Source organism: Ailuropoda melanoleuca, chromosome 13 (genome assembly GCF_002007445.2).
Source record: "Ailuropoda melanoleuca isolate Jingjing chromosome 13, ASM200744v2, whole genome shotgun sequence".
Classification (NCBI taxonomy): domain Eukaryota; kingdom Metazoa; phylum Chordata; class Mammalia; order Carnivora; family Ursidae; genus Ailuropoda; species Ailuropoda melanoleuca.
In genome coordinates this window covers 31358116-31381613 of record NC_048230.1, presented here as the reverse complement: position 1 = coordinate 31381613, position 23498 = coordinate 31358116, and the positions used below count along the sequence as shown (strand labels likewise).

General features: G+C 43.2%; 1 protein-coding gene and 1 pseudogene across 3 annotated transcripts in view; one reads left to right on the top strand and one right to left on the bottom strand.

Annotated features, from left to right (window-relative positions):
- Window positions 1-4456: 4456 nt before the first annotated feature.
- MILR1 (mast cell immunoglobulin like receptor 1) overlaps window positions 4457-23498 on the bottom strand; it is a 21790-nt gene continuing 2748 nt past the window's right edge. The window contains exons 3-10 of one of the 3 annotated variants that reach the window (XM_002924523.4): window positions 21310-21585; window positions 15888-16175; window positions 14146-14256; window positions 12187-12276; window positions 11570-11626; window positions 11374-11442; window positions 10841-10918; window positions 4457-5005 (exon numbers count right to left, since the gene is read on the bottom strand). In XM_002924523.4, the coding sequence (XP_002924569.3) occupies window positions 10869-10918; window positions 11374-11442; window positions 11570-11626; window positions 12187-12276; window positions 14146-14256; window positions 15888-16175; window positions 21310-21585 (941 nt within the window). In that variant the 3' untranslated portion in view covers window positions 4457-5005; window positions 10841-10868. The remainder of the gene's footprint in view (window positions 5006-10840; window positions 10919-11373; window positions 11443-11569; window positions 11627-12186; window positions 12277-14145; window positions 14257-15887; window positions 16176-21309; window positions 21586-23498) is intronic. The other 2 variants (XM_019805172.2, XM_019805173.2) reach the window with 2 other exon arrangements.
- On the top strand, window positions 20193-21303 carry LOC105239881 (annotated as a pseudogene).

The window sequence follows — 23498 nt, the reverse complement described above, 5'->3', positions numbered from 1 at the left end:
TCGTATTTGGAGGCTGTATCTGGGTACGGGGGATGCGCATTGTTAGAAGGTGGTCTTTGTTTCTAGCCCTTTTCAGTGTTCAGTACTAGCAAATATGTAAGTGTGTGTGTGCATTTCCCCCTGAATTAAAAAAGCCATGAATTCACATCAGTACTTCAGATTCAGATTCAGCACTGCAGAGTATGTGTGTGCGTGTGGGGGGCTCTGTGGGTGTGTTAATCAGTTTTGTCAGGATAAAATTGATATTCAGTAAACTTACTTAATTTTAAATGTACAAATTACAAGTTTTGACAAATGTGTAACTACCACCACAATGACAATACAGAAATTTCCATCACCCTAAAAATGTCCCCTCGTGCCTTTTAGGACTGTAGGACTTTTACTTAATCTCTTTTATCATACATCTGTATCTCTTCCATTCCAAAATCCCAGTTCTCAAGAATACTGAGGGGGCTGGGGCGCCTGGATGGCTCAGTCCATTAAGCTTCTGCCTTTGGCTCAGGTCATGATCTCAGGGTCCTGGGATCGAGCCTCGCATCGGGTTCCCTGCTCAGTGGGGAGCCTGAATCTCCCTCTCCCCATCCCCTGCTCATGCTCTCTCTCGCTCTTGCTCTCTCTCTCTCAAATAAATAAAATGTTAAAAAAAAAAAGAATACTGAGGGTGATGATATAATTAGAAAGCCATGCCCCACAACTGCTCATTTGCTTGATCTCACCTTAATTATGGCAGTCTCAGAATTGCCATACCAATGTGACCATCATATGTCTACTTGAAAGTTTAAATTTCAGGGGCGCCTGGGTGGCTCAGTCATTTAAGCAGCCCACTCTTGATTTCACCTCAGGTCATGATCTCAGGGTCGTGAGACTGAGCCCTGTGTCAGACTCTGTGTGCTCAGCGGGGAGTCTGCTTGTCCCTCTCCCTCTTCTTCCCTCTGCCCCCCTCAACCCCCACTCACGCACTCTCTCTAAAATAAATAAAATCTTTTTCAAAAAAGTTTAAATTTCATTTTTGCAATTTGGTGTTAAATACTTAAAGTTTTAAATCATTTTTTAAAATTTTTTAAAAGATTTTATTTATTTATTAGAGTGTATGTGCACACAAGCAGGGGAGTGGTAGGGAGGGGGAAAAGCAGGCTCCCTGCTGAGAAGGGAGCCCCACGCAGGACTCGATCCCAGGACCCTGAGATCATGACCTGAGCCAAAGGCAGACGCTTAACCAATAGATCCACCCCAGCACCCCTTAAAACATTTTTCTAAAGAAAATCTCAGTCCTGCCCGCAGCTACCTTTATTTAGGTCCCCTGTCCTCTTAGGGGCCTCAGCCTTCACGGGAGGGTTGTACTCCTGCTCTGACCGCTAAGGCATCTGCAGTAACTGGCAACATGGAATGTTTCCATGGCAGGTGAGGTTAGAAATACTTATGGAAGTTTATCCAGATCAGAGGTATCCAACTGGAGTTACATCAGAATCTCTTCTAGAGCTTTTTGTTTTGTTTTGTTTTGTTTAAGATTTATTTATTTATTTGAGAGAGAGAGTGTGCACAAGTGGGGGGAGGAGGAGAGGGAGAGAGAATCTCAAGCAGACTCCCTGGCACGGGGCTCAGTCTCACCACCATGAGACCAAGACCTGAGCCAAAATCAAGTGTCAGATGCTCAACTGACTGAGCCACCAGGCACCCCTCTCCTATGGAGATTTTTAAATATATTTGAGCCCTATTCTTTACTGATCATAATCTCTGGCAGTGGGGCCCACGCAAGTATATTTTTAAAACTTAGAAGTTGTTTCTGATGCTCACCCCAGTAGTAATCACCATTAAATTTATCAGAGAGCTGCATACCTGCATGGTATTGTTTTTATGGATTTTACCTCCATGGTTTTGTTTTTACGGATTTTCCCTCCAATCCAATTGTTTTTAATACATTTTCTTACCAAATACCTTTCCTTCTTAGGTAGTACACAACACCAATATATATTGAAAGATGATGTTAGAAATAGTTCTGGGGCGCCTGGGTGGCACAGCGGTTAAGCGTCTGCCTTCGGCTCAGGGCGTGATCCCGGCGTTATGGGATCGAGCCCCACATCAGGCTCTTCTGCTATGAGCCTGCTTCTTCCTCTCCCACTCCCCCTGCTTGTGTCCTCTCTCGCTGGCTGTCTCTGTCTCTGTCAAATAAATAAATAAAATCTTTAAAAAAAAAAAAAAGAAATAGTTCTATGAAACTCATTGTTGATTTAGCCATAAGAGTGTTTTTGTTCTTTTTTTTTTTTTAATTTATTTTAGAGAGAGAGAGCGCAAGCAGGAGAGGGGCAGATGGAAAAGGGGAAAGAGAATCCCAGTCAGACTCAGCACTGAGCACAGAGCCCGCTGCTGGGCTCGATCTCACAACCCTGAGATCATGACCTGAGCTGAAGCCAAGGGTCCGAGGCTTAACTGACTGAGCTACCCAGGTGCCCCACCGTAAGAGTGTTCGTGAAGGCATTTGTTTGCTATGTTACACCACGTCTTCCTGTAAGGAAGCATGGGAGAAATTTCTCTCAGATAGTTGTGCTTCTCCTGGCCTGTTATTATATGTGTTATATATTTGTTTATTTGGTTCATTCAAAAAGGCTTTTTTGAGCACCTAAGTCCCAGGGACTGTAGGTACTGGGGATGTAGTGGTGAACAAGATAGGCCTTTTAGGGGTAGGCAGGTGGGAACAGACACTAAGCAGGTAGGCATATGGACAATTTCAGGTAATTTCAGGTAGTGATAGTGTTGTAGGTAATAGAACATGATGATGTGCTAGGTCATGGCTGTGATCGTGTGCTTTGTAGGTGGTCAGGGAAGCTCAGAGGATGTGACCTTCAAATTGAGGCTGAATGGTACAAAGGAGCCAGATGTGTGAAGATCTGGATCAGAGCCTTCTGGACAGAGGGACTAGGAAGTGCCAAGGCCCTTAGGAGTGACCACGGAGCAGAAAGCAGGCCAGTGGGGCTGGAGTAGGTGAGCAGAGGGGAGATGAGTAGAAGATGAGTTCAGAGAAGTCGTCAGGACCCACATCACTTAGAGCCATGGTGGCCACAACAAATCTTCTGGAAGCCACTGGGGCAGGAGGGGATGGTTAAGTAGAGAAGGGACATACTGTTATTTTGAAAAGATCATTGTGGGAATGGGATGCAAAGGAGCAGAAGGGAAGCAGGGAGACCTGTTAAGGAGCTCTGACAGGTGATGGTGGCCGGGACAAGAGAGGGAGCAGTACTCTTTTTAGACCTGGCAAGAGGAGCCTCTGCACTGGGCTCTGTCTTTTTGAGCATCCTGCTCTGGCCCTTCTCTGTTGTGTCCTTCCCCACAGGATGTTTGAGGGGCCAAGGAGGCATGCTTGGAGATCATTGTAGTCCTTAGGTGTCTAATTTTTCTAACCTGTAAATCAGTTACAACCTCTGGTTTGGTGTTTTGGGGAAGGGTCAAGGGCATAGTCCATGTCCCTTGAGGGTAGAAAGGAGAAAGGAGGAAACAATGAGCTTCAGCCATCACAGAACTATTGACCATTCCTCTGGTTAGGTCTCCTTTACATCCTTCCTGAGAAGCGTCGCTGAGAGAAGGCAGTCTGCTTCGGTTGTAATCCACCAGCCCTGGGAGCAGAAGGGGCAGCTGGTCATCCCAGCAAGGCTTTTGTGCTCCCCTGGTATTACCTTGCAGGTACCACCTTTTCCCAGTTTTCTATTGGATTATTGATTGGTTGTTTTTTGTTTTGTTTTGTTTTCAATAATTTGTAAGAGCTCATTATGTATTATGGAACTTCAAACTTTATCTGAGATGTGGCTTCAAAATATTTCCCCTACTTATTTTTTTTGGCTTAGCTTATGATTTTTAAATGTAATTTTAAAATGAGTCACCTAATTAAATTTAACAATCCTTTATGTCTTCTGAATTGTGACTCATACCTAGAAAAGATTATTTTTAAATTCCTCCTGTTTTCTTCTAGCACTCCTGTGGCTTATTTTTAGGTATTTTGACATTCGACCTATCTGACTTTATTTTGTTGTAGAGAATGAAGTAGGGGGTCCACCTTTTTTTTTGTTGTGATTCTCAAGTTTTTGTAGTATATTGAATGATCCGTCTTTTCCCCACTGATTTAAAATGCTGTATTTTTCATGTACTGAATTCCCACATGTGTTTAGATTTATAGCTAGACTTTCAGTCCCATTCATTGTTCTGCTTGTTCAGCCATATGCCAATACCACACTTTATTTTATTTTTTTTAAAGATTTTATTTATTTATTCGACAGAGAGAGAGACAGCCAGCGAAAGAGGGAACACAAGCAGGGGGAGTGGGAGAGGAAGAAGCAGGCTCATAGCAGAGGAGCCTGATGTGGGGCTCCATCCCAGAACGCCGGGATCATGCCCTGAGCCGAAGGCAGACGCTTAACCGCTGTGCCACCCAGGCGCCCCCAGTACCACACTTTAAATATCATGGTAGCTTTATGTTTTCGAACCTTATACACACATCCCTCTCCCTCTCCCCTGCTTTCTGTCGTTTGTTTTCTATATGCTTCTTGAATCCTATACCCTTTATCTGTGTTCGCTTTTCTTCTTCAAGTACATTGATGGTGTAGTTTTTTCAGTGAGAATGCGATTGGAAAAACCTCTTTCTCAGTCTTTGTCCTAAAATGTCTTTATTTCACCCTCAGTCTTGATTGAAATTTTGACTAATGTAGAAGATATTTTGAGTGGCTCTCTTTAACCTCATCATAATGCTCCTCCCGTTGGTGGGGTTGGAAACCTAAAAATAGAATTCCCTTACTGCTGGGGGACGTACGGTGTGAATATCTTCCAATTAGATGCGCGTGTGTGGGATCTGGAAAGTAGAAGGGAGGTGGAGATTGTTGCTGAGAAGCAGGTGTCTGCGGTGGCAGAGCTCCACATTCTGTGTCTGGCCTCCGGTTTCTGGGCCTGAGGCTGTGGTTTCAGAGGCAGCGATGGTAACAGTAGCAGCGGGAGCTCTCTGGTCTCCAGATTGTAAGAAAATCTACAGATAAATTATTAAAGTTGAAGAGAGAGTTTAGCAAGGTTGCTAAGGGATACAGAATCAAACACAATAATATTGTGTTTCCATATATCGACAACATGAGATTAAAAACACAACTTAGCATTACAATATCAAGTACCTAGGAATAAACCTAACAAAAGATGTGTAAGATCTTTATGCAGGAAATGATAAAACCTCTTGAGAGAACTGAAGAAGACACAGACAGTGAGATATTTGTAGTTGGGAACACTCACTATTCTAAAAATGTTAATACTCCCCCTCCCCAAACTGATCTATAAATTCAATGCAGTGTCAATCAAAATCCCTATCATGTTCAGGGCTTGTTTTTTTTATTTTTATTTTTTCTCTTTAAGAAAATAAGCTGGGGGCGCCTGGGTGGCACAGCGGTTAAGCGTCTGCCTTCGGCTCAGGGCGTGATCCCGGCGTTCTGGGATCGAGCCCCCACGTCAGGCTCCTCTGCTATGAGCCTGCTTCTTCCCCTCTCTCTCCCCCTGCTTGTATTCCCTCCCTCACTGGCTGTCTCTATCTCTGTTGAATAAATAATAAAAAAAAAATCTTTAAAAAAAAANTCTTTTGTTTTTTTTTTTCTCTTTAAGAAAATAAGCTGACTTTTTTTTTTTTTAAGCTGACTCTAAAATGTAACTGGAAATGCAAAAGGTCAAGAATAGCTAAGACATTCTTAAAAACAAGATGGGAAAATCTGCTTTTCCAGTTATCAAAACTGGAAACTGGTACTGACACAGGAGAGATAAATAGAACAATGAAACAAAATCTAAAGCCCAGAAGGAAACCCACATGTATATGGACATTTGATTTGTGACAAAGATGATACAGCAGTTTAGTGGGGGAAAGAACAGCTTTTCATTGGACAGTGCTAGAGTTGGTTATGCTCATGCGCGGGATAAGGGAGAAATAGGACGCTCATTTCGTACCACACGCAGAAATGATTCTGCGTGGGTGTAAACCGAAATATGTAAGTAAACGAGAAAAGCCTTTAGTAGATAGTAATACAGGATAATACTTGTGTGACCTCAAGTTGAGGAAATATTTCTCCACCTGGACACACATACACAAAAAACATTGTAAAGGAAGAGGTAGACAAATTAAGTTCTTTTAAAATTAAAACTTCTTTTCATCAAAAGGCAACATTAAGAGAGGGGAAAATTAAGCATCAGAGTAGGAGAATAATTATTAAAAAATAAGAAAGTCAAACCACCCCCTAGAAAAACAGGCAAAGAGCCTCAAACAGATATTTCATTAAAAAAGAAATCCAAATGCTCTATAAATGTAGGAAAATGAGTTCAACCTTATTAGTCTCAGGGAAATGCAAATTAAAATCACAATGTGATATCACTATATGCCCACAAGAATTGTTAAATTAAATGACGGTGCCGGTGCTGGTAAAGATGTAGGGGGATGAAAACTCACATACTGCTCAAGGGAATGAAGCGGTGACAGGACCGCTTGGAAGAATATTACAGCATCGTCTACTTAGATGGGGGATAAACCCCATGACACAGTCATTGTATCCCTGCACATACTCAACATAATCGCATGCACTTTGGAAGTAGCAGACATGTTCATAGCATAAGAGTGGTCATAGCTGCATAATTGTAATAGCCCCCAAACTGACAACAGCCCAATGTCTGTCAGCTATAGAATAGATAAATTACCATATATTCAGACAATGGAATACTATTTAGTAATAGAAGACGTAATTACAGCTACATGCAGCAACATGGATAAATCTCACAAATGTTGAACAAAAGAAGCCCGACACAAGAGTACATGCCATCCATGTGAAATTCAAAAACAGGCAAAACTAAAGATGGTGTTTAGGAATGCATACTTGGTGGTAAAACTATAAAGAAAAGCAAAAAATTGATTCCCCTAAATGAGTAGTGAAGGCAGGGAGGTGGGTTTGTGAGTGGGAAGAGGCATGCAGAGGGTGTCTGGGCTGCTGGCAGTGTTCACTTGATATAACTTACGAAGCTGTACATATCCATTTTAATGCATTTTCTTACAAAGTGTGCTCTATTTCACAACAACAAAAAATATAAAGAATCTATGGATTTGAAAAAGACCCAAAGTGAAGCTGAAATAGACATGACAAAAATGTAGCTATTGAAATGAAAACTCAGTAGACCTTTTCCCTTTCCTTTTCCTCTTCTTCTCTTCCTGAACAATTCAGTCCAAAAGCCTGAACATCTGTGCAGGGGGGATCAGGTAGAGTGGGAAGCCACAGGAAGTCACAGCTGGGTGAGGACGGAGTCGTGAGGACTACACGAGCCTAAGTACACAAAGCACTTCACAGCACCTGCACCCTGGTACGTGCTGCACACCTTGCAGTTATCGTTGTTGTCACAGGAATTCTTGGGAGATGGTGTACCCGCCACCTCTGTATCTCACGTCACATCCACTGGGCCTCACCTCTGATGCCAGCGCTGCTGAGACTTCATTCACTTTGTGTCAACAGCATTTTGCCTCAAGTGTACAACACATGCCCCCATTTTCTGCCCTGGTGCTTTGCAGCACCCTGGGTGAGATGCCAGTGGAAGCCTGCTTGGAATGTCCACATGCACAGCCTAGAAGTGGGGGGAGGAATCACCTCCTGGGACAGCCTTCAGCCAATTGGGATGGAAGCCAATGGACCCCAAGCAGACAATGCTGAGAGACATTTTTTTGTTGCTCAAAAGGTTCCAATGGGATCAAGCCCCAGACGCCCATAGAAGTGTCCAACTCAACAGTACACCCTGGTACTGGCTTTTGCTCCAGTCCCTTATGCTTTTTCCCTCAGGTCACCTCCCAGATAACTTAGTTGCACTGAATCCTTATCTCAGGCTCTGCTTTCAGGGCCAGTCCAGGATAAGACGGTATGAGAAGGCCCTAGAAAGCAGCCCTAGGAAACAGGATTACTCCTCCGATGGATAGCAACAGGCGATGTTGTAAGGGGGTGGTGGTAAGGAGGGTGGTGATAACCCTTACGTGCCATAAATTCACAATTACTTTACAATTACTAAGACCTTCCTCTGCAGTGGGGAAGGAGGCAGAGGTAGAAAGTGAAGCACTAGGCTATGCAATGGTTTTAGCACTTGAAAGGCACAGGGCAATGGTAATTATATGGATTGTGGAGTTGGTTGGCTTCTACTAACTGCTTTAAAAGCTTTGCAAGGAGAAAATGAGAGACTATTGATTCAGGGCATGCTGTGAAACCCAGAGGCATTCTGGACTTCAAAACTTCAGAAGGTCTTAACTGGATCAGATCTAATTACCATTATGGTCGGGAGCTTGCTAGCCCCTCCCCACCCCTGTGTTGACTTTGTTCTTCTGTTTCACTGCTCTGTTCCCTCACTCCTGCTGTCTGAGGTCACCTGCCATATAGGTTACCTGCATCCAAGTCCTTGTCTCAGGCTCTGCTTCAGGAGGGAACTCAAGACAGAAGCAGCAGCCAATGGTGACCAAGTTACCAAATTTAAGGCCTCAAAGACTTAAAGATTTCTAAGGGGAGCAGCCAATTAGTATGACTCAGATTCAGCATCATATCTCAAATAGCTAGACTTTTTTTGAGTTATTATATGCCTGGCTCTGTTCCAAGCCCTTTATATTCATTACCTGAGTTAATTCTTATGGCAGCTCCATAATAGGGGTCTTATTTGTCCCCTCCCTTTCTCTGTCCCCCCAAATGAATAAAACTGAAGCCCATAACTTATCCAGAGTCACATAGATAGGAGGTGACTGAGCCTGAATTATGCTCAGTCTGTCTGACTCTGGAACACTTACTTTCTTAGCCTCTCTGACACACTGATTTCCCCCCAGATAAAAATGTCAACAGAGAAAGGTCAGAAATTATGCTCCTAAATGCTGCTTTATGGCAACAAAATCTTCGAAATAATCTGGACCTCTGTGCACAGTTTCCCTTCCCACCCTGAAGAGGCATTCCTATGGTCAGTGCTGCTGCTGATCTTTGCTAGGATTTAACTCCCAGTTCAACCACTAGTAAGCTATGAGTGACATTGTAAAATCACTTACCCCATCTGAGTCTAAGTTTCCTTACCTGTAAAAGCAAATTAAAAATATCGCCCTTGTAGGATGCTAGACAGTTAGTGTCTAATAACTGGTAGCTATGATTTTTCTAGTCAGAGGTCCACTGTTGGGAACAATTAAGACTGAGTTTCAAGCAACGTCCAGAAGAAGAGCAGAGCAGAAAAATTTTGGCCAAGTTGTTTGTCTAGAACCCTACAAATGCCTCTTGGCTTTTATTGGGTTTTACTAATAAAGCCTAAGATGGGAGATTTAAACTAGATATCATATTGACCCACCCCTGTAGTGGTCTGAATGGTGGCTGCCTGAAAGATAAGTCCTTGTCCTAACTCCTGCAACCTGTGAATGTCACCTTATTTGAAAAAAAGGTCCTCACAGGTGCTCCTGGGTGACTCAGTTCATTAAGTGGCCGACTCTTGATTTCGGCTCAGGTCATGATCTCAGGGTCCTGGGATGGAGCCCGGCGTCAGGCTCTGCACTCAGCAGGGAGTCTGCTTGAGGATTCTCTCTCTCTGCCCCTCCCCCAGCACATGCGCGCGTGCACTCGCTCACTCTCTCTCATAAATAAATCTTAAGAAAAAGGGTGCACCTGGGTGGCTCAGTCTGTTGGGTGTCTGACTCTTGATTTTGGCTCAAGTCATGATCTTGGGGTCCTGGGATCAAGCCCTGTGTTGGGCTCCATGCTCAGCATGAGTCTGCTTGTCCCACTCCCTCTCCCTCTGCTTCTCCCCACTCTCTCTCTCTCTCTCAAATAAATAAATAAAATCTTTAAAAAAAACAAAAAAGGGTCTTCATAGATATAATTAAGGATCTTGAGATGAGGTCATCCTGGGGAGTCCTAAATCCAATGACCAGTGTCCTTATAAAAGAAAGGAAAGGAAGAGAAGGCCATACGAGGACAGAGGCAGAGATTGGAGAGATGTTGCCACTAGCCAAGGAACACCAGGAACCATAAGAAATTGAGAGACAAGCAAGGATTCTCCCCTACAGTCTGGAGGGAGCATAGCTCTGCTGACATCTTGATTTTGGATTTCTAGGCACCAGAACTATGAGGAAACAAATCTCTGTTGTCTTAAGCCACCAGTTTGTGATTTGTTAAGACAGTCAAAATAATCCACTCTCCTGTCTCCCACAGAACACTATTCTCTCTACAGAACGCTGATGGGAAATGCAGCACATAAAGGCATGCCTTTGACATTAGCTAAATCTTGAGGACTGAGAACGTCCATGAAAATCAATATAAGTATTTTTGTAGCCTTCCAAAATCTGAGAGCAAATTGAAACAGTGATGGATAATAAATGTGTATTTGTTGAATAATCTCACTTTCCTTTTGCTTTTACTCTGTAGGGACTCTTCAAACACATTCTCAAGGTCACCAGTTTTTGTTTTAGAATTTAGACATGTTTTTTTTCTTCTGGACCTTTGGTGGGCATGGTAGTGGGGACACTGGAAAGGTAATCACTATACTGCTTCCAGGATGCACTTTTGAAGAGCACAGTGGTCTAACAATTACTCTTTTTTTAAAATGATGTAGCAATGGGGAGAATGATCCATGCCTAAACATAGCAGAAGCATTTAAAAATTGTCACTAGTCAGGATCCCACCTGACAAAACTTGTCTGATGACAGGATTGAGTGTACCCTAATAGGCCAAAGGAACAGTGTTTAATCATGAAAATAGTAATTCACTTTAGGTCGCCAGTGAGATATTTTTAAGTATCGATCACATTTGCTTTTTCTTCATGTAAATCAGCTTTATAAAAAGGGTCTTACTCTGAGATGTAGCTTGTATCTTTAAATTTCACAAGATGAGTTCAGAATAGACATATCCAGTTTTATAATCATAGACTTCTGAAATATGAGAGAAAATAATTCAGTAAAATTAGGATATATATATATTAGGATATATATATATCTATGGATATATATATCCATAGAGATTCTAAAAACCAACCCCCCCCTCAAAAAAACCTCATTTTAGTAGCTGAGTGGTCTGAAAGAACCATGTATTGACTGTTGTTTTTTTCTCCCTAGACTGTATAAGAATAATTTATTCTTAAAAATGGTTTGGAAGTACCCCTGCATCATCCTCTGGATTTTTTTATATGATACTCTCACACCGCCCCCCCCAAATCTCCTGATGAAATTTGTTAGGAGCTGTGGCACTGGTTGTTATTGGCTTCCTGGGCTGTGCATGGTGCCTCCAACTACCCCATCCTTGGGCTTCTAAAGCTCCAGAGTATGGTGGCCTTATAGGGACCATGGTCTCATTTTGATAGGATGTCTTATCCCAAACTGTGGCTCACCGTGAACTCCTGGTGCCACCTCCTGGAACACAGGGGTAGCATAATGTATCTCGTGGGAGTGTCCGGTTCCTGGGCAGAAGACAAGGAACAGAGTTATTGGGCCTATAATCCGAATCTCTGATCACTTGAGGGCAGTGGTTTAGCCAGCCCCCCTCAAAATGGTGTGCAGCCTCTGGACTTTGCAGAGAACACTCACCATCTTGGGCTGTGGGAACACACTGCCTTGGTTCCGAGCCTGGCACAGATTCCTTAACTGTAAAACGGGAACAACACAAATTGGGAGTTAGTGGTGTTTTCGTAGGACAGGGCAGGTAAATTGCTCAGCACCGTGCCTGGAACAGGGCTGGCCCTCAGTCAGTGTTGGCTGGGTGGGTTCTCATTGTTACCAAGGCCCTAAGTCTATTTACCATAAAGCAGCAAATGATGCCTGCCTTAAGAGGGGATCGTAAGAGGCTCTGGAGCAGTGTGGATCATTCCGAACTGACATTAAAAAATCTCCAAGATACGTTGTTAAGTGAAAAAAAGCAAGGTGTAGAATAGCATATCTGTGACCTGCTACCCTTTGTGTAGCTGCTAGCATCCACATAGAAGATCTGTGTGAGGATTTTAAAAACTGGTTGTTGCCCCTATAAAGTGGAACTGGACATCAGGGGTGGGAGGAAGACATTGTATTCTAATTCCTTTTCTTCATTTTCTTTTTTTTTTTTTTTTACCCATGTGTCTGTATAACTATAAAAAAAAAAAATTAAAAAGACAAAAAAACCTGAAACCAACCAACCACACCAATCAAAATACCCAACAAAGTTCTCTTACCTGCTTGATTTTCACAGATATTTGCATATATTCCAACTTCCATGGCCGTATTTCCATAGTTTCTGGGTGCCTTCTCTCTCATAGCTTTTCCTACATAAATTGAATCATTTATGTAGAGTCAGTTCAGCCACATTTTTCTCATTTCCTCTGCCAAGGAGCAGAATCCCCCAAAGTTCTGAAACAAAGAGTAACCTGCTCGGATGGCCTAAACTATTGTCTATTGAAGGAAAACCATGGACTCAGCAAGGAGCCCATAGCACCCGCTTCTCCAAGCCAGAAGCCCTCCTGATTTATTTTCTGGGTTTGCGAGGAACATCCTTTGCTTATCAGATTACGCTTGAGGTGGCCAGAGACACATTTTCTTTCCTTCACTGAAAAGAACAGCCTGTAAAAAACTTTGTAATATCTGCAAGAGACAGTAAATTACCCAGCTTAGTTCTATTTAGCCCTGGCCAGTAACCAAGAATACTAACTGTACTTTTGCAAGACTTTTTGTAGGAAGGGAAGACAGGTTTTTAAAAAATGTATAAGATGTATACATTTTGACATCTCTTTTCAAGTCTTGTGTCAACTGAGTTTCTGACCCGTCTGAACGATAACACTCTAGAGGAGGCACAGGAGGCTAGCAAGATTGTCTCCCTAGGTATGACAGTATCTCCCCGTTCTACAGGTGAGAACACTGAGGCTCAGGCAAGTGCAGGAGGCTGCCCGATGCCCCTCAGCTCACTGCTGGGTGCTGGTGCTGAAACACGCTGTTCTTTGTGCATACCTTGATATTCCTCCACACTTGCATGCCAAGTGAAAAGGCCATTTTGAAATCTTAGGTAGAAGTGATCATAAGAGGTGTAGAATGAAAAGCAGTGACTGGGGCTTGATGCAGCACTGAAGGTGGGCGGAGGGCAAGGACGCTCTTGTTAGTCTTCATTGACTGAGCTTCCTCAGAGTGGCAGAGCCAGCCAGCATGCTGACAAATACAAGGCAAGGCTCTTACCTTTGCAGAGCTGGCTGTCAGAACCCACTACCTTGTTTGTAGGCCCCGGTGCACAGCGAAAATGCAGGGCCTCTTGTTAAAAAAATTATGAAGATCTGTGCACCTATGTTCATGGCAGCAGTATTCACAGTAGCCAAAAGGGGGAGGGCACCCAAAGGCCTGTTGACGGATGAGTGGATAAACTTCGTGTATATACACATATGTGTCTATGGCTCTGTCTGTAATGGAAGATTCTTCAGCTTTAGAAATGGAGGAGATTCTGACACATGCACAACATGGATGAATCTCGAGGACATGCTGCTGAGGGAGATGAGCCAGTCACAGAGGGAGAGATACCGTAGGAGTCCATCATATGAGGTCCCCAGAGTAGCCAAAGGCATAGAGACAGAGGGGAGAGTAGTGGTTGCCAAGGGCTGGGGGACGGGGACTGAATAGGGAGGGCGTAACGGGGACAGAGTCTCAGTTTTGCAAGGTGAGAAAAGTTCCATGCGTGGACAGTGGCGATAGTTCCCCAGCAATGACAATGCACCTCATGCCATCGAACTGTGTACTTAACAGTGGTTAAGATGGTGAATTGTATTGGTATGTATATTTTACAAATTAGAAAATAATTTTTAAAAGAGTAAAAAAAAAAAAACGATTCAGAATTTCAAGACAGTGACAGCAGAGCATGAAACCTAGTGTGGGGCTCTTCTCAGTGCGGGGGCCTTGTGTGACCGCACGTGTCACGTACCTCCGAGCGATCGAAACAAGAAGGGCTTTCACCAGAGAAATGAGAACCAGCCTAGGTGTGAGCAGTGTAGGAAGTCGGCTTCATTTACCTTCCCCTTCTGCATCTTTCCCTTCTCTCTTGGTTTTCCTCATATCCCATTTTGTATTTCCCTTTCTCTTCCTCTTCTTCACCTTTTCTTCTGCTTTCAGTACCCAACTCCAATGGCAAACCATGCAAAAGCCGCTGAAGAACTTACTTGCTTTGTACTTTGGTAGTATCCAAAATGCCAGAATTGGGATTATTACGATTAGCACCAGCAATAACCCCGGAAGCAGTAGCTGCAGGCAGAAAGGACAGCTATCTCCACCTGGAAGAAGACAGTATTCACTGGTCACCACATAGCTTTCTTTTCCAGTGATATTGAACTGTGGAATGTTCTGGAAAGGGCAGTCACCACTGTCTCCCAAGCTAACTAATGTACTGTGCACCTCGGTCCCCAGACTGCTATGGACACCTGCAACTCTTGAGAGTTAACTTGTTAGTCAGTGAAATTCTGGAAGTCATGACCAAGTACATCTTCCACATTGGGTCATACAAGGAAGAGAAAAACAGCCCAGCATTTAACAGATGGATTCCTGGCAACATTGTTAGGATCATAAGGCTCAGAAGAGCCTGGTCATTTACTGGGCAAAGCCCTTCATCATGTTGGCATGATTTATGTCACCTAAACAGCTACCATTCATTATTAACTATACCCCAGGCACTGTGTTAAGCACTTTACATGCATTGCCTTATTTATCTCATTGCTATCACTCCCATTTTACAAATGACTAAGGCTCAGAAGGGTTAAATGACTTTCCTATGGTCACACAGCTAGTAAATGGAAGGGCTGTGACTATAGGCAAAGCCTGACTCTGGGTCCAACGGGCTGCCTCATTTGTTAGAACTTACTGAACACCAGGGCAAGGGCTCTGTTCTGAGGATGAGGCTGGGTGAAGTGTTCAATACCCAAGCGTCCCTATCTGCCTTAGCTAACCTCTTTTTTGTTCTGTCCTTCTCCTACCTCAACAAGTGTCCCTTTGTAAACACCTGGAAAGCCAGGTTTGAATCTAGACTTCTCAAACTCCTCAGAGTTCTACATGAGAACATGGCAGCATGGAGAGAGCCAGCCCCATCCCAGCCCAGCCCACTTTTCCTCCCAGGCTCTGACCTGAGCCCTAAGGGGTCTCATGTGTACATGGACCCTCCAGCCTACATGTACAAATATTGTCCATGCCCCCCACAAACAGCCCCCTTCACTCAGGGCCAGGGATGCTCACTTCCTTTCTGTGGTACAGCCTTGGGAGGATAAGCCGGGAATAAGACTTGTGTAGGTCCTGGAAGGTGGGTTCTGATGTGACTGGGTGGGGAATTCAGACCCAGGTGCCCAGAATATGGTTTAGGCAAGTGGGGATACAGGCTCCAGGTGGGCACATTCTCATGTCCCCCTGGACTCCTCAGCCTATGGGAAGATGCATGGCCAAGAAGCACCAGAGCAGTGCCCTCCAAAACACAGCACTGGGACAGGAGCCCTTCTCAGCCCAAGGCGGGGTCCTGGAGGTCTACACCCTCCAACCCTTGGCAGTGGGTAATAAACAGCCAAGCAGGCGGGCACAGGTGTCAGCAGTCAATGGAAAAGCAAAAAAGAATCAAAACCCGGCAGCTCCAAGAGATCCAAATTCTGATGTGATTGCTTAGAACCTGCACAGCGGAAGATGAAGGCAGGAAGCAGGGTCAAGTTAGGAAGTCTCCCTGCAAGGTTGCTTCCTGACCTAGCTTCTAGGCTTTTCCTCTTTCTTTTATCGGCAGAAAGAAATCCCATCAGGGTTTGTGTGGAACCTCCCAAAGGAAAGGCATTTGGATGCAGATGGCCAACAGGGGAAGTGGGTGGGCAGAGGAGTAGCTGCAGTTTCTGGAAGCAAATCCAGACCCTGTGGACAGAGCTCAGGTAGCCCTTACCTGGTGGGGGATTGATGAAGACTGGCTGACTGTATCTTTCGTGGTCAGGCAACTTGTTTTTAGCTTTGCACCTATACTCTTCCCCTTCTCCGGTGTTGTTCTTGGTTATGTTGAGTTCTGCAGGCTCCCTTACATGCTTGGAAATAGGTTGTGATATGGCAATATCTTTCTCAAAGAAAGTATAAGTGATGGGGAGAGAGCCGTTGAATGAGATACAACGTAGTATTATATGTCGGTCTGTTTCGATGTTAATGACATGAATGTTCAACACTGGTGTGATCACTGGGTCTAGAAAAATGAAAGTGTGCGTTAAAGGGATAAGCAGATTGGATTCACTCACTCAGTCCACAAACGTGGATTGAACCCCTACTCTGTTCCCAACCGTGGACCCAAAGATGAATAGACACCCTTCTTGAGGCATCAAGAAGCTGGAAGCCCAGTGAGAAAGACCGATGGTATGTGGTAAGCTCCACTCAGTGTGGCACAAGCCAGGTGCTGAGAACACCAGAGGGTGGAAGGTGTCTGTCTGCTTGGAGGAATCAGAACACAAAACTTGCCTTTCATCAGAAGTCTCAATCTGTTCATTGTTGAGAATGAGTATAATTTTGCCAAAGATCTAGTTCCAAGTATGAAGTTGAGAGGTGCTTTTATTCCTAATCTTTATAAGGCTACAGTGGGTTTTTTTTAAAATCAAAGAAGTCAAAAATATCATCTTTTCTAACTGTATTTTTATTTATAGAATTCAGCTGTACAATTCTCTTCTACTTCCTCCCACAAGCAGGAAGTAACCTTGGTAAATAGATTCAAGGGAACTTTTCAACAGGAAGCATGTGGGTCTGCTAGATTCTGTCAGGTCATACCCTATTTTGTGGGAGAATCCAGCTATAGTATTTATTTTATAATTCACTAATAGGGGCACCTGGGTGGCTCAGTTAAGCGTCTGCCTTTGGCTCAGGTCATGATCCTGGGGTCCTGGGATCGAGTTTGCTTCCCTCTCCCTCTGCCCCTCCCCCTGCCCATGCTCTTCCTCTCACTAACTCTCCCTCAAATAAAAAAAGAGCTAATTCACTAATGAAGCAGTATTATAGGAAAGGAAGGATAATTGTTGAGATTCCATCATGTGCCAGGCTTGCTATTCACATTACCTCATTTCACTTCACAATAGTACTACAAGGAAGATAGTTTCATGCCCACTCCACAGATGAACAAACTGTAATTCAGAGAGGTTAAGAAACTTGCCCAAGGTCTCTCAGCTAGTAAAGAGCAGATTCAGTTGCCTTGGGCCAACTCCCCAGCAGATTCTTTGTTTAAACAATATCAGTTTGGCACAGAAACAGTGAAATACAGGGACCAAAGTGTAAGTAAAATCAAAGAAAATAATTTAGAGTCTCCTTACTCCACCCCTCCCCTGAGCAGGAATCTCTGGGTAAGCACCCTTGACAGAGCAGCACCTCTTGGCCTCCAAGAACGACTTTGGAAATAGTAATGGTGGCCTTGGGAAGCAACTTGGGGAATAGCACCAACAGGACAGTCTTCCTTTGGAACTGAAGTCTATATCCTATAATTTTCAGGAAGGGGCAGTTGAAATATTCATGAGGAAGCAGAGAGCACGGACTCCTCTCTGAGATGGGATGATCCAAACTAGACCGAGGATTGGTACCTTAAGTGATTGGAAAAATGTACACTTCCCTGAGAGTTTGTAAAAAGACTGGCAAAGGGCATCACGGTGATAAGAGTAAGGGAGTCGCTACTCTTCACTAAACCAGTTATATTTTTACAAATTTCAGGGAGCCCTTTTAAGACTCATTCAGCTGCCACTTTTCCCGTCAGACCTTTCCTAAATCCTCCAGGCTGAAGCGCTTCCTCTTCTGCTCCCCATCCTCTTATTATATGATCCACTTGGATGTCTCATGGTCCCCTCAAATGGAACCTGTTTGAAACTGAACTCTAGCTAATCTGTTAATTATTGAATAATCAGTGGTAGATAAACATATATTAAAATACCATTGTTTAAGAAATGTTTTTATTTATATATTCATCCATCCATCCATCCATTCATTCACTTGTTTTATCATGGTAAGAAGAGTTAACATGAGATCTATTTTCTTAAATTTTTAAGTGCTCAATACAGTATTATTGACTATAAACACAATGTTGTACAGCAAGATCTGGAGAACTTACTCATCTTGCCTACCCCAAACTTTATACCATTAAATAACTCTTCATTTTCCCCAGCTCCCCATTCTTCCAGGTTTCCCCATCTCAGTAAATGTACCACTCCTCATCAGTTGATCACATTAGATATCTGGAAGCCATTCTAGACTCTTTCCTCACCTTCACGACCTGTGAATACAAATCTAATCATATAACAAGTCCTGCTATTTCTTCCTCCAAAATATATCTTGAATCCGCTCATTTCTATCCATCCTCACCACTGTCTCCTGGATGACTACAAGAGCCTCCCAACCAATCCCCAACTTCTACTCTTGCTCCACCTCACCTAGAATGGAATAACTTTGAAGATGATAAGTTGGGTCACAGGCCCTGCCTGACTTGGCCCCTTCCTCTCCAGGCTCACCTGGGGCTCCAGTCCCTTCATCTGACCTTCAGCCATACCAGCCTCCTATTAGGTACTTCCCAACCAGCCAAGTTCTTTCCCAAGTTGGAGCCCCTGCACAAGCTATTGACCCTTGATTAGAGCCCTCTTCCCTGTCTCCTCACCGAGCTAATTCCTTCTCATTCTTCAGGGCTCTACTTAAATGTCCTCCCCTTCGAAAAGCTTCACCTAACTACCCTATCTAAGTAGATTGCTCCACCTTCCCCTGCTTCTCTCCATCACCGTGCCAGTTTGTTCTTCCTTCATAACAATCAACAAAGTTTGTGATTATGAATTTGGGTACTTGGGTTTTGTATCTCCCCAACTAGACTGTTAAGCTCCACCAGGGCAGAAACGAATGTATAGCCGGGGCTTGGCACATTTGGGATATCATTAATATTTGATGAGTGAATCAATGATCAATGAATTTGTGTTCATGGCTCATATCCCTACTGCGCCGGGGACACTAACTTGTCTTAGGTATCACTGAAACCCTAGCAACACCCAACACAGTTACTTGCACAAGTTAAGCACTCAGTAGGTATCTACCAGTCTGATCTAAATGAAGAGGAAACAGTTTTATAATCTATCAAGACAGTTCTACAGGACAGTGTAATTACTGTAACAAATTGCAAGAAACGTGCATTTACTTGGGAAGGCAGGATGTGGGAAGATTTTACACATATCTGTGTGACAGAAGCTCAGCAAATGACAACTTGGGGTTTTTTAATCAGTTAATTTGAGGCTCCAGCCATCAAGTTCATAAACTTCTAAAATGGGGCTTATTCCTTGCAGGAGCGTAGGCTCCTGTTATTCAAACGTAGGAAACCCACACCAGTGGTGGGTCTTGCCATCCGTTCTCACACTGAACCTCAGTGATTTGAAGGGCATTCGGATGCTTTCCCTGCAAATGAGTGCCTACGCTCCTCACCCCATTCTGCCCACAATAGACTGAGACTCTCACTCAGAGTTAAAGCCAATGTTAGGATTGTACCGCCTATCTTCTCAATTCATATTTTATTGATTGAGGACTGGAGATATCTCAAAGGTAGCCAAAGGGAATATCTAAAATGGCACAGGAAGCTTGTGGTACACAGGTCCGCCATTGCTCTTTCTGCAATACCAGGCTGTCCAGTCCAGTCTGGTGGCCTACACTGACCACCAGAGAATATTATCAGCTGGGGGATAGTCAGACGCTTAACTGACTGAGCCACCCAGGTGCCCTATCATTGACTGTTTTTTTTTTTTTTTAAGATTTTATTAATTTATTTGAGGAGAGAGAGAGAAAGCACGGGCAGGGGAGAAAGGGACAAGCAGGCTCCCCACTGAGCAGGGAGCCTGATGTGGGGCTCGATCATGACCTGAGCCAATGGCAGATGCTTAACTGACTGAACCACCCAGGTACCCCTATCACTGATTGTTAAGACGGTTATAACCTAAAAAGCTAAGAATCATTGAGCTAGAGCAGTGGTGCCCAATAGAACTTTCTGTACTGATGGCAATGTTCTATGTTTGTGTTGTCTAATACAGCAGCTACTGGCTGGCTGTGGCCAGTAGTATTCAATAGAATACTTGAAACGTGATAAATAGGACTAAGGAACTGAGCTTTTTATTTCATTTAATTTTAATTAGTTTGGATTTAAATGTAAATAACCACATGTGGCTAGTGGCTACTATGCTAGAGAGCACAGACCTAGAGATCACTCAAAGATTTGATCAGTAAGTGAGAGCTCCTATGTTTAGAAGCATCCAAGTACGATGCACACATATTAGCTGGAAAACCTCTCTCCCTCTCCCAGGAGTCCATTATCAAGGTCACCTTTATAAATGAGACCATTAATGCTAGGTCGTAAGAGACTTGGGGTGGGAAGATGGGAGAGAAAAATATAGCAGTAATAAGATGTGGTTAGGAAAGAAGAGTGCTGGCTGATGGGGCACCTGGTGGGTGGTCACTGCAAAGGGGAGAAGGTGGGAAAGGCCTGGGGCTTTGAAGACCCTTGCTGCAGTGTCCACTGCTGATTCGAAGACGTCTTGAATCTTCAGAGAAAAAGTAACTTTTGCCTATATGATGGGAATCCTAGAGTAAAGAATCTAGAAAAGATGTCAACAACTTCCCAAATTGTTCATATAAGACTTTTTGTCTAAGGCAGTCAGGCTGTTGTTATCTGAGATAGCTAGAAGTCTTTGGAAGAGGTATGTGGGACTGCCAAGATGTCGTTCCCCAAGTACCGGCCATTGTGTTTGGCCCTTTTACCAGCTACCCTGCATCCAGCTGAATGTGACATATCTCTGGAAGCCGGGAAGGCACAAGCTGAGTGGTTGGTCATATTACCCCATCCCCTTAAACGGGAGTACTTGCTTCAATCAACAACCCCAGCCACAGGGGGCTCCACGAAGATACTATCTTGATTTGTTAGACCTATGCAAGATCAGCAAATATCTATCCCAATTTCAAACCCTCTCCCAGGACCTCACTCTTAGGAGCTCTGTTTGAAATTGGGCCCCTCTTCTTCTGGTATTATGTTTTCAAAACTGATATAGATAGGGAAAGAAAAAAACTTATCCAGGAAGGAAAATTGGATCAGACATTTAATGTTTCATATTAAGTCTGGCAATCACGACTTTATTATTGTTTAAATAAATCTTCTATTAACCATTTTTAAAAAGTCTTTAGAAGAGAAAGTAAAACGGAATTATTAAGAATAAAGACCTCAGTGACATACTTTCCTGGCTCATGAGTATTTGCAGGGGAGCAGAGAGCCCATTGTAGAACAGGAAAGAATCCCACAAATCACAAGGCCCCCCAGGAATGAGTGCTCCACTTACCGACAAATGTGAAGTTGAACTCACGACTGTATTTGATCACCGAACAGTTAGAAACTTGGGCTTTGCATTTGTAGGGGCCCAACTCATGGGCTTCTGAGATGCTTAGGTTAAAAATCATGGGTTCACCTTTTCCATCATGGGTTCTCAGGTGTTTCTCATGCCGAAACAAAACATAGGTGATCCGTAGTGATTTGTTCTGGTTGGAACAAATTAGCGATACATTTTGACCCCTCAATACCACTTTTGTTTCTGAGTCCAAACTTGGAGAAAGGAGTTCTGGAAAACAGAGTAACACAAGAAAAAGTCTTTGTTAATGTCCCTTAATAACTAACTGGTAATTTGGCCACATTTTGTGGGTCAAGGTAGTAGAGACACTGGTTCCTGGAGAACTTTCTAGCTGCACAGCCAGACTGACTAGTGTGTGAGGAAGCCTCAGCACCCATAGAAGCTCCTTCCAGTGATGCATGGGGGGCCTTGCCAAGCTCTCTCATGCTTGCCACCTCTTCTGCCAGTGAGAGCTTGAAGTAGACACTCTGATTTTTTTTTTCTCTTTTTTGAATTTAAATTCCAGTTAATTGACACATAGTGTAATACTAGTTTCAGACGGGTACAATTTAGTGAAGTGTACTCTTAACACTGGCTCTGCTGACTTAGAAATATTAATTGATTGCTTTTATCTCTAAAAGATAAGGACTTTTTTTGGTAAAGATAACAGTACCATTATCACAACTAAAAATTAATAGTGTTTTTAAAATGTCATCAAACAGGGCACCTGGGTAGCTCAGTCAGTTAAGCGTCTGCCTTCGGCTCAGGTCATGATCTCAGGGTCCTGGGATGGAGCCCCACATCAGGCTCCCTGCTCAGCGGGGATCCTGCTTCTCCCTCTCCCCTCTACCCCTCCCCTCTGCTCATGCTCCCCCCCTCTCTCAAATAAATAAATAAAATCTTTAAAAATAGAATAAAATAAAGTATCATCAAACATCTAATTAGTGTTCAAATTTCCCTAATTGTCTGTTGTTTTTGTTGTTGTTGTTGTTTTGGATCCAGAATGGCCCACTGTAATTAGTTGTTATGTTTCTTGTGTCTTTTTAAATCTATAGACATTTCCATCTCGTTTTTTTCTCCCCCTGCAATTTATTTGTTGAAGATAGCAAGCTGTTTGTTCTGTAGTATTTTCCATGGTCTGGATTTTGTTGATCACATTCCCATGGTATCCTTTACCATGTTCCTCTGTCCCCTGCTAGGAGGCTTAATGAAATTCAGATTAGCTTTTATTTAGCAAGAATGCATGGGGGTAGTATGCACTTCCATTAGGAGGCACATAATGTCTGATCATCTCTCTTTTTGTTTCTTAGTAGGCTTTGACAATAACCACTTGGAAGCATTATTTCATTAGAGGTTGCAAAATGGTGATATACTAATGCTATCCTTTTTCGTTTATTATCTGAAATAATTCTATAAAGAGAAACTTGCCCCCATCAACTCTTTAATTATACTGAGGTATGGTTTGCGTAGAAAAGGCAGGATAAATGCTTAGTTCTCTCCCTTTATTGACCAGTTCTGAAAATAATGAGTTGGTTTCCTAGCATCTTCTAACTGTGGGATATTTTTCTTTCAGTGTTGTTATTTTCTGTTTAAGTATCATTATGAATGCATAGTTTAAACATATTTGATGTATTTCAATCCATTGGAATCATTATTTTTATTGTCCCATTTTTTGACCATGGGAAGTACCTCTAAACCAGTTCCTAAGTACTTTTTTTTGTTTTGTTTTTGTTTTAAGGCTTTATTTATTTGAGAGAGAGAGCGAGTGAGCGCAAGAAAGCATGATCCGGGGGAGAAGCAGAGGGAGAGTGTTTGTTTGTTTTTAAGTTAGCTCTGTGCTCAATGTGGGGCTCGAACTCACCACCCTGAGATCAAGAGTCATATGCTCTACCAACTGAGCCAGCGGGCACCCCTCCTGTGCCCTTTTGACACTACCCAGCAGTCTTTGATAGCTTGTATGTTTGTATTTTATTATTTTAAAGTGCCAAAGGAAAAAAAAAAAAGCCTCATCAGAAAATCTAATGTAAAAGAATAAAAAATTTTTTTTAAAGGTTTTATTTATTTATTTGACAGAGATAGAGACAGCCAGCGAGAGAGGGAACACAAGCAGGGGGAGTGGGGAGAGGAAGAAGCAGGCTCATAGC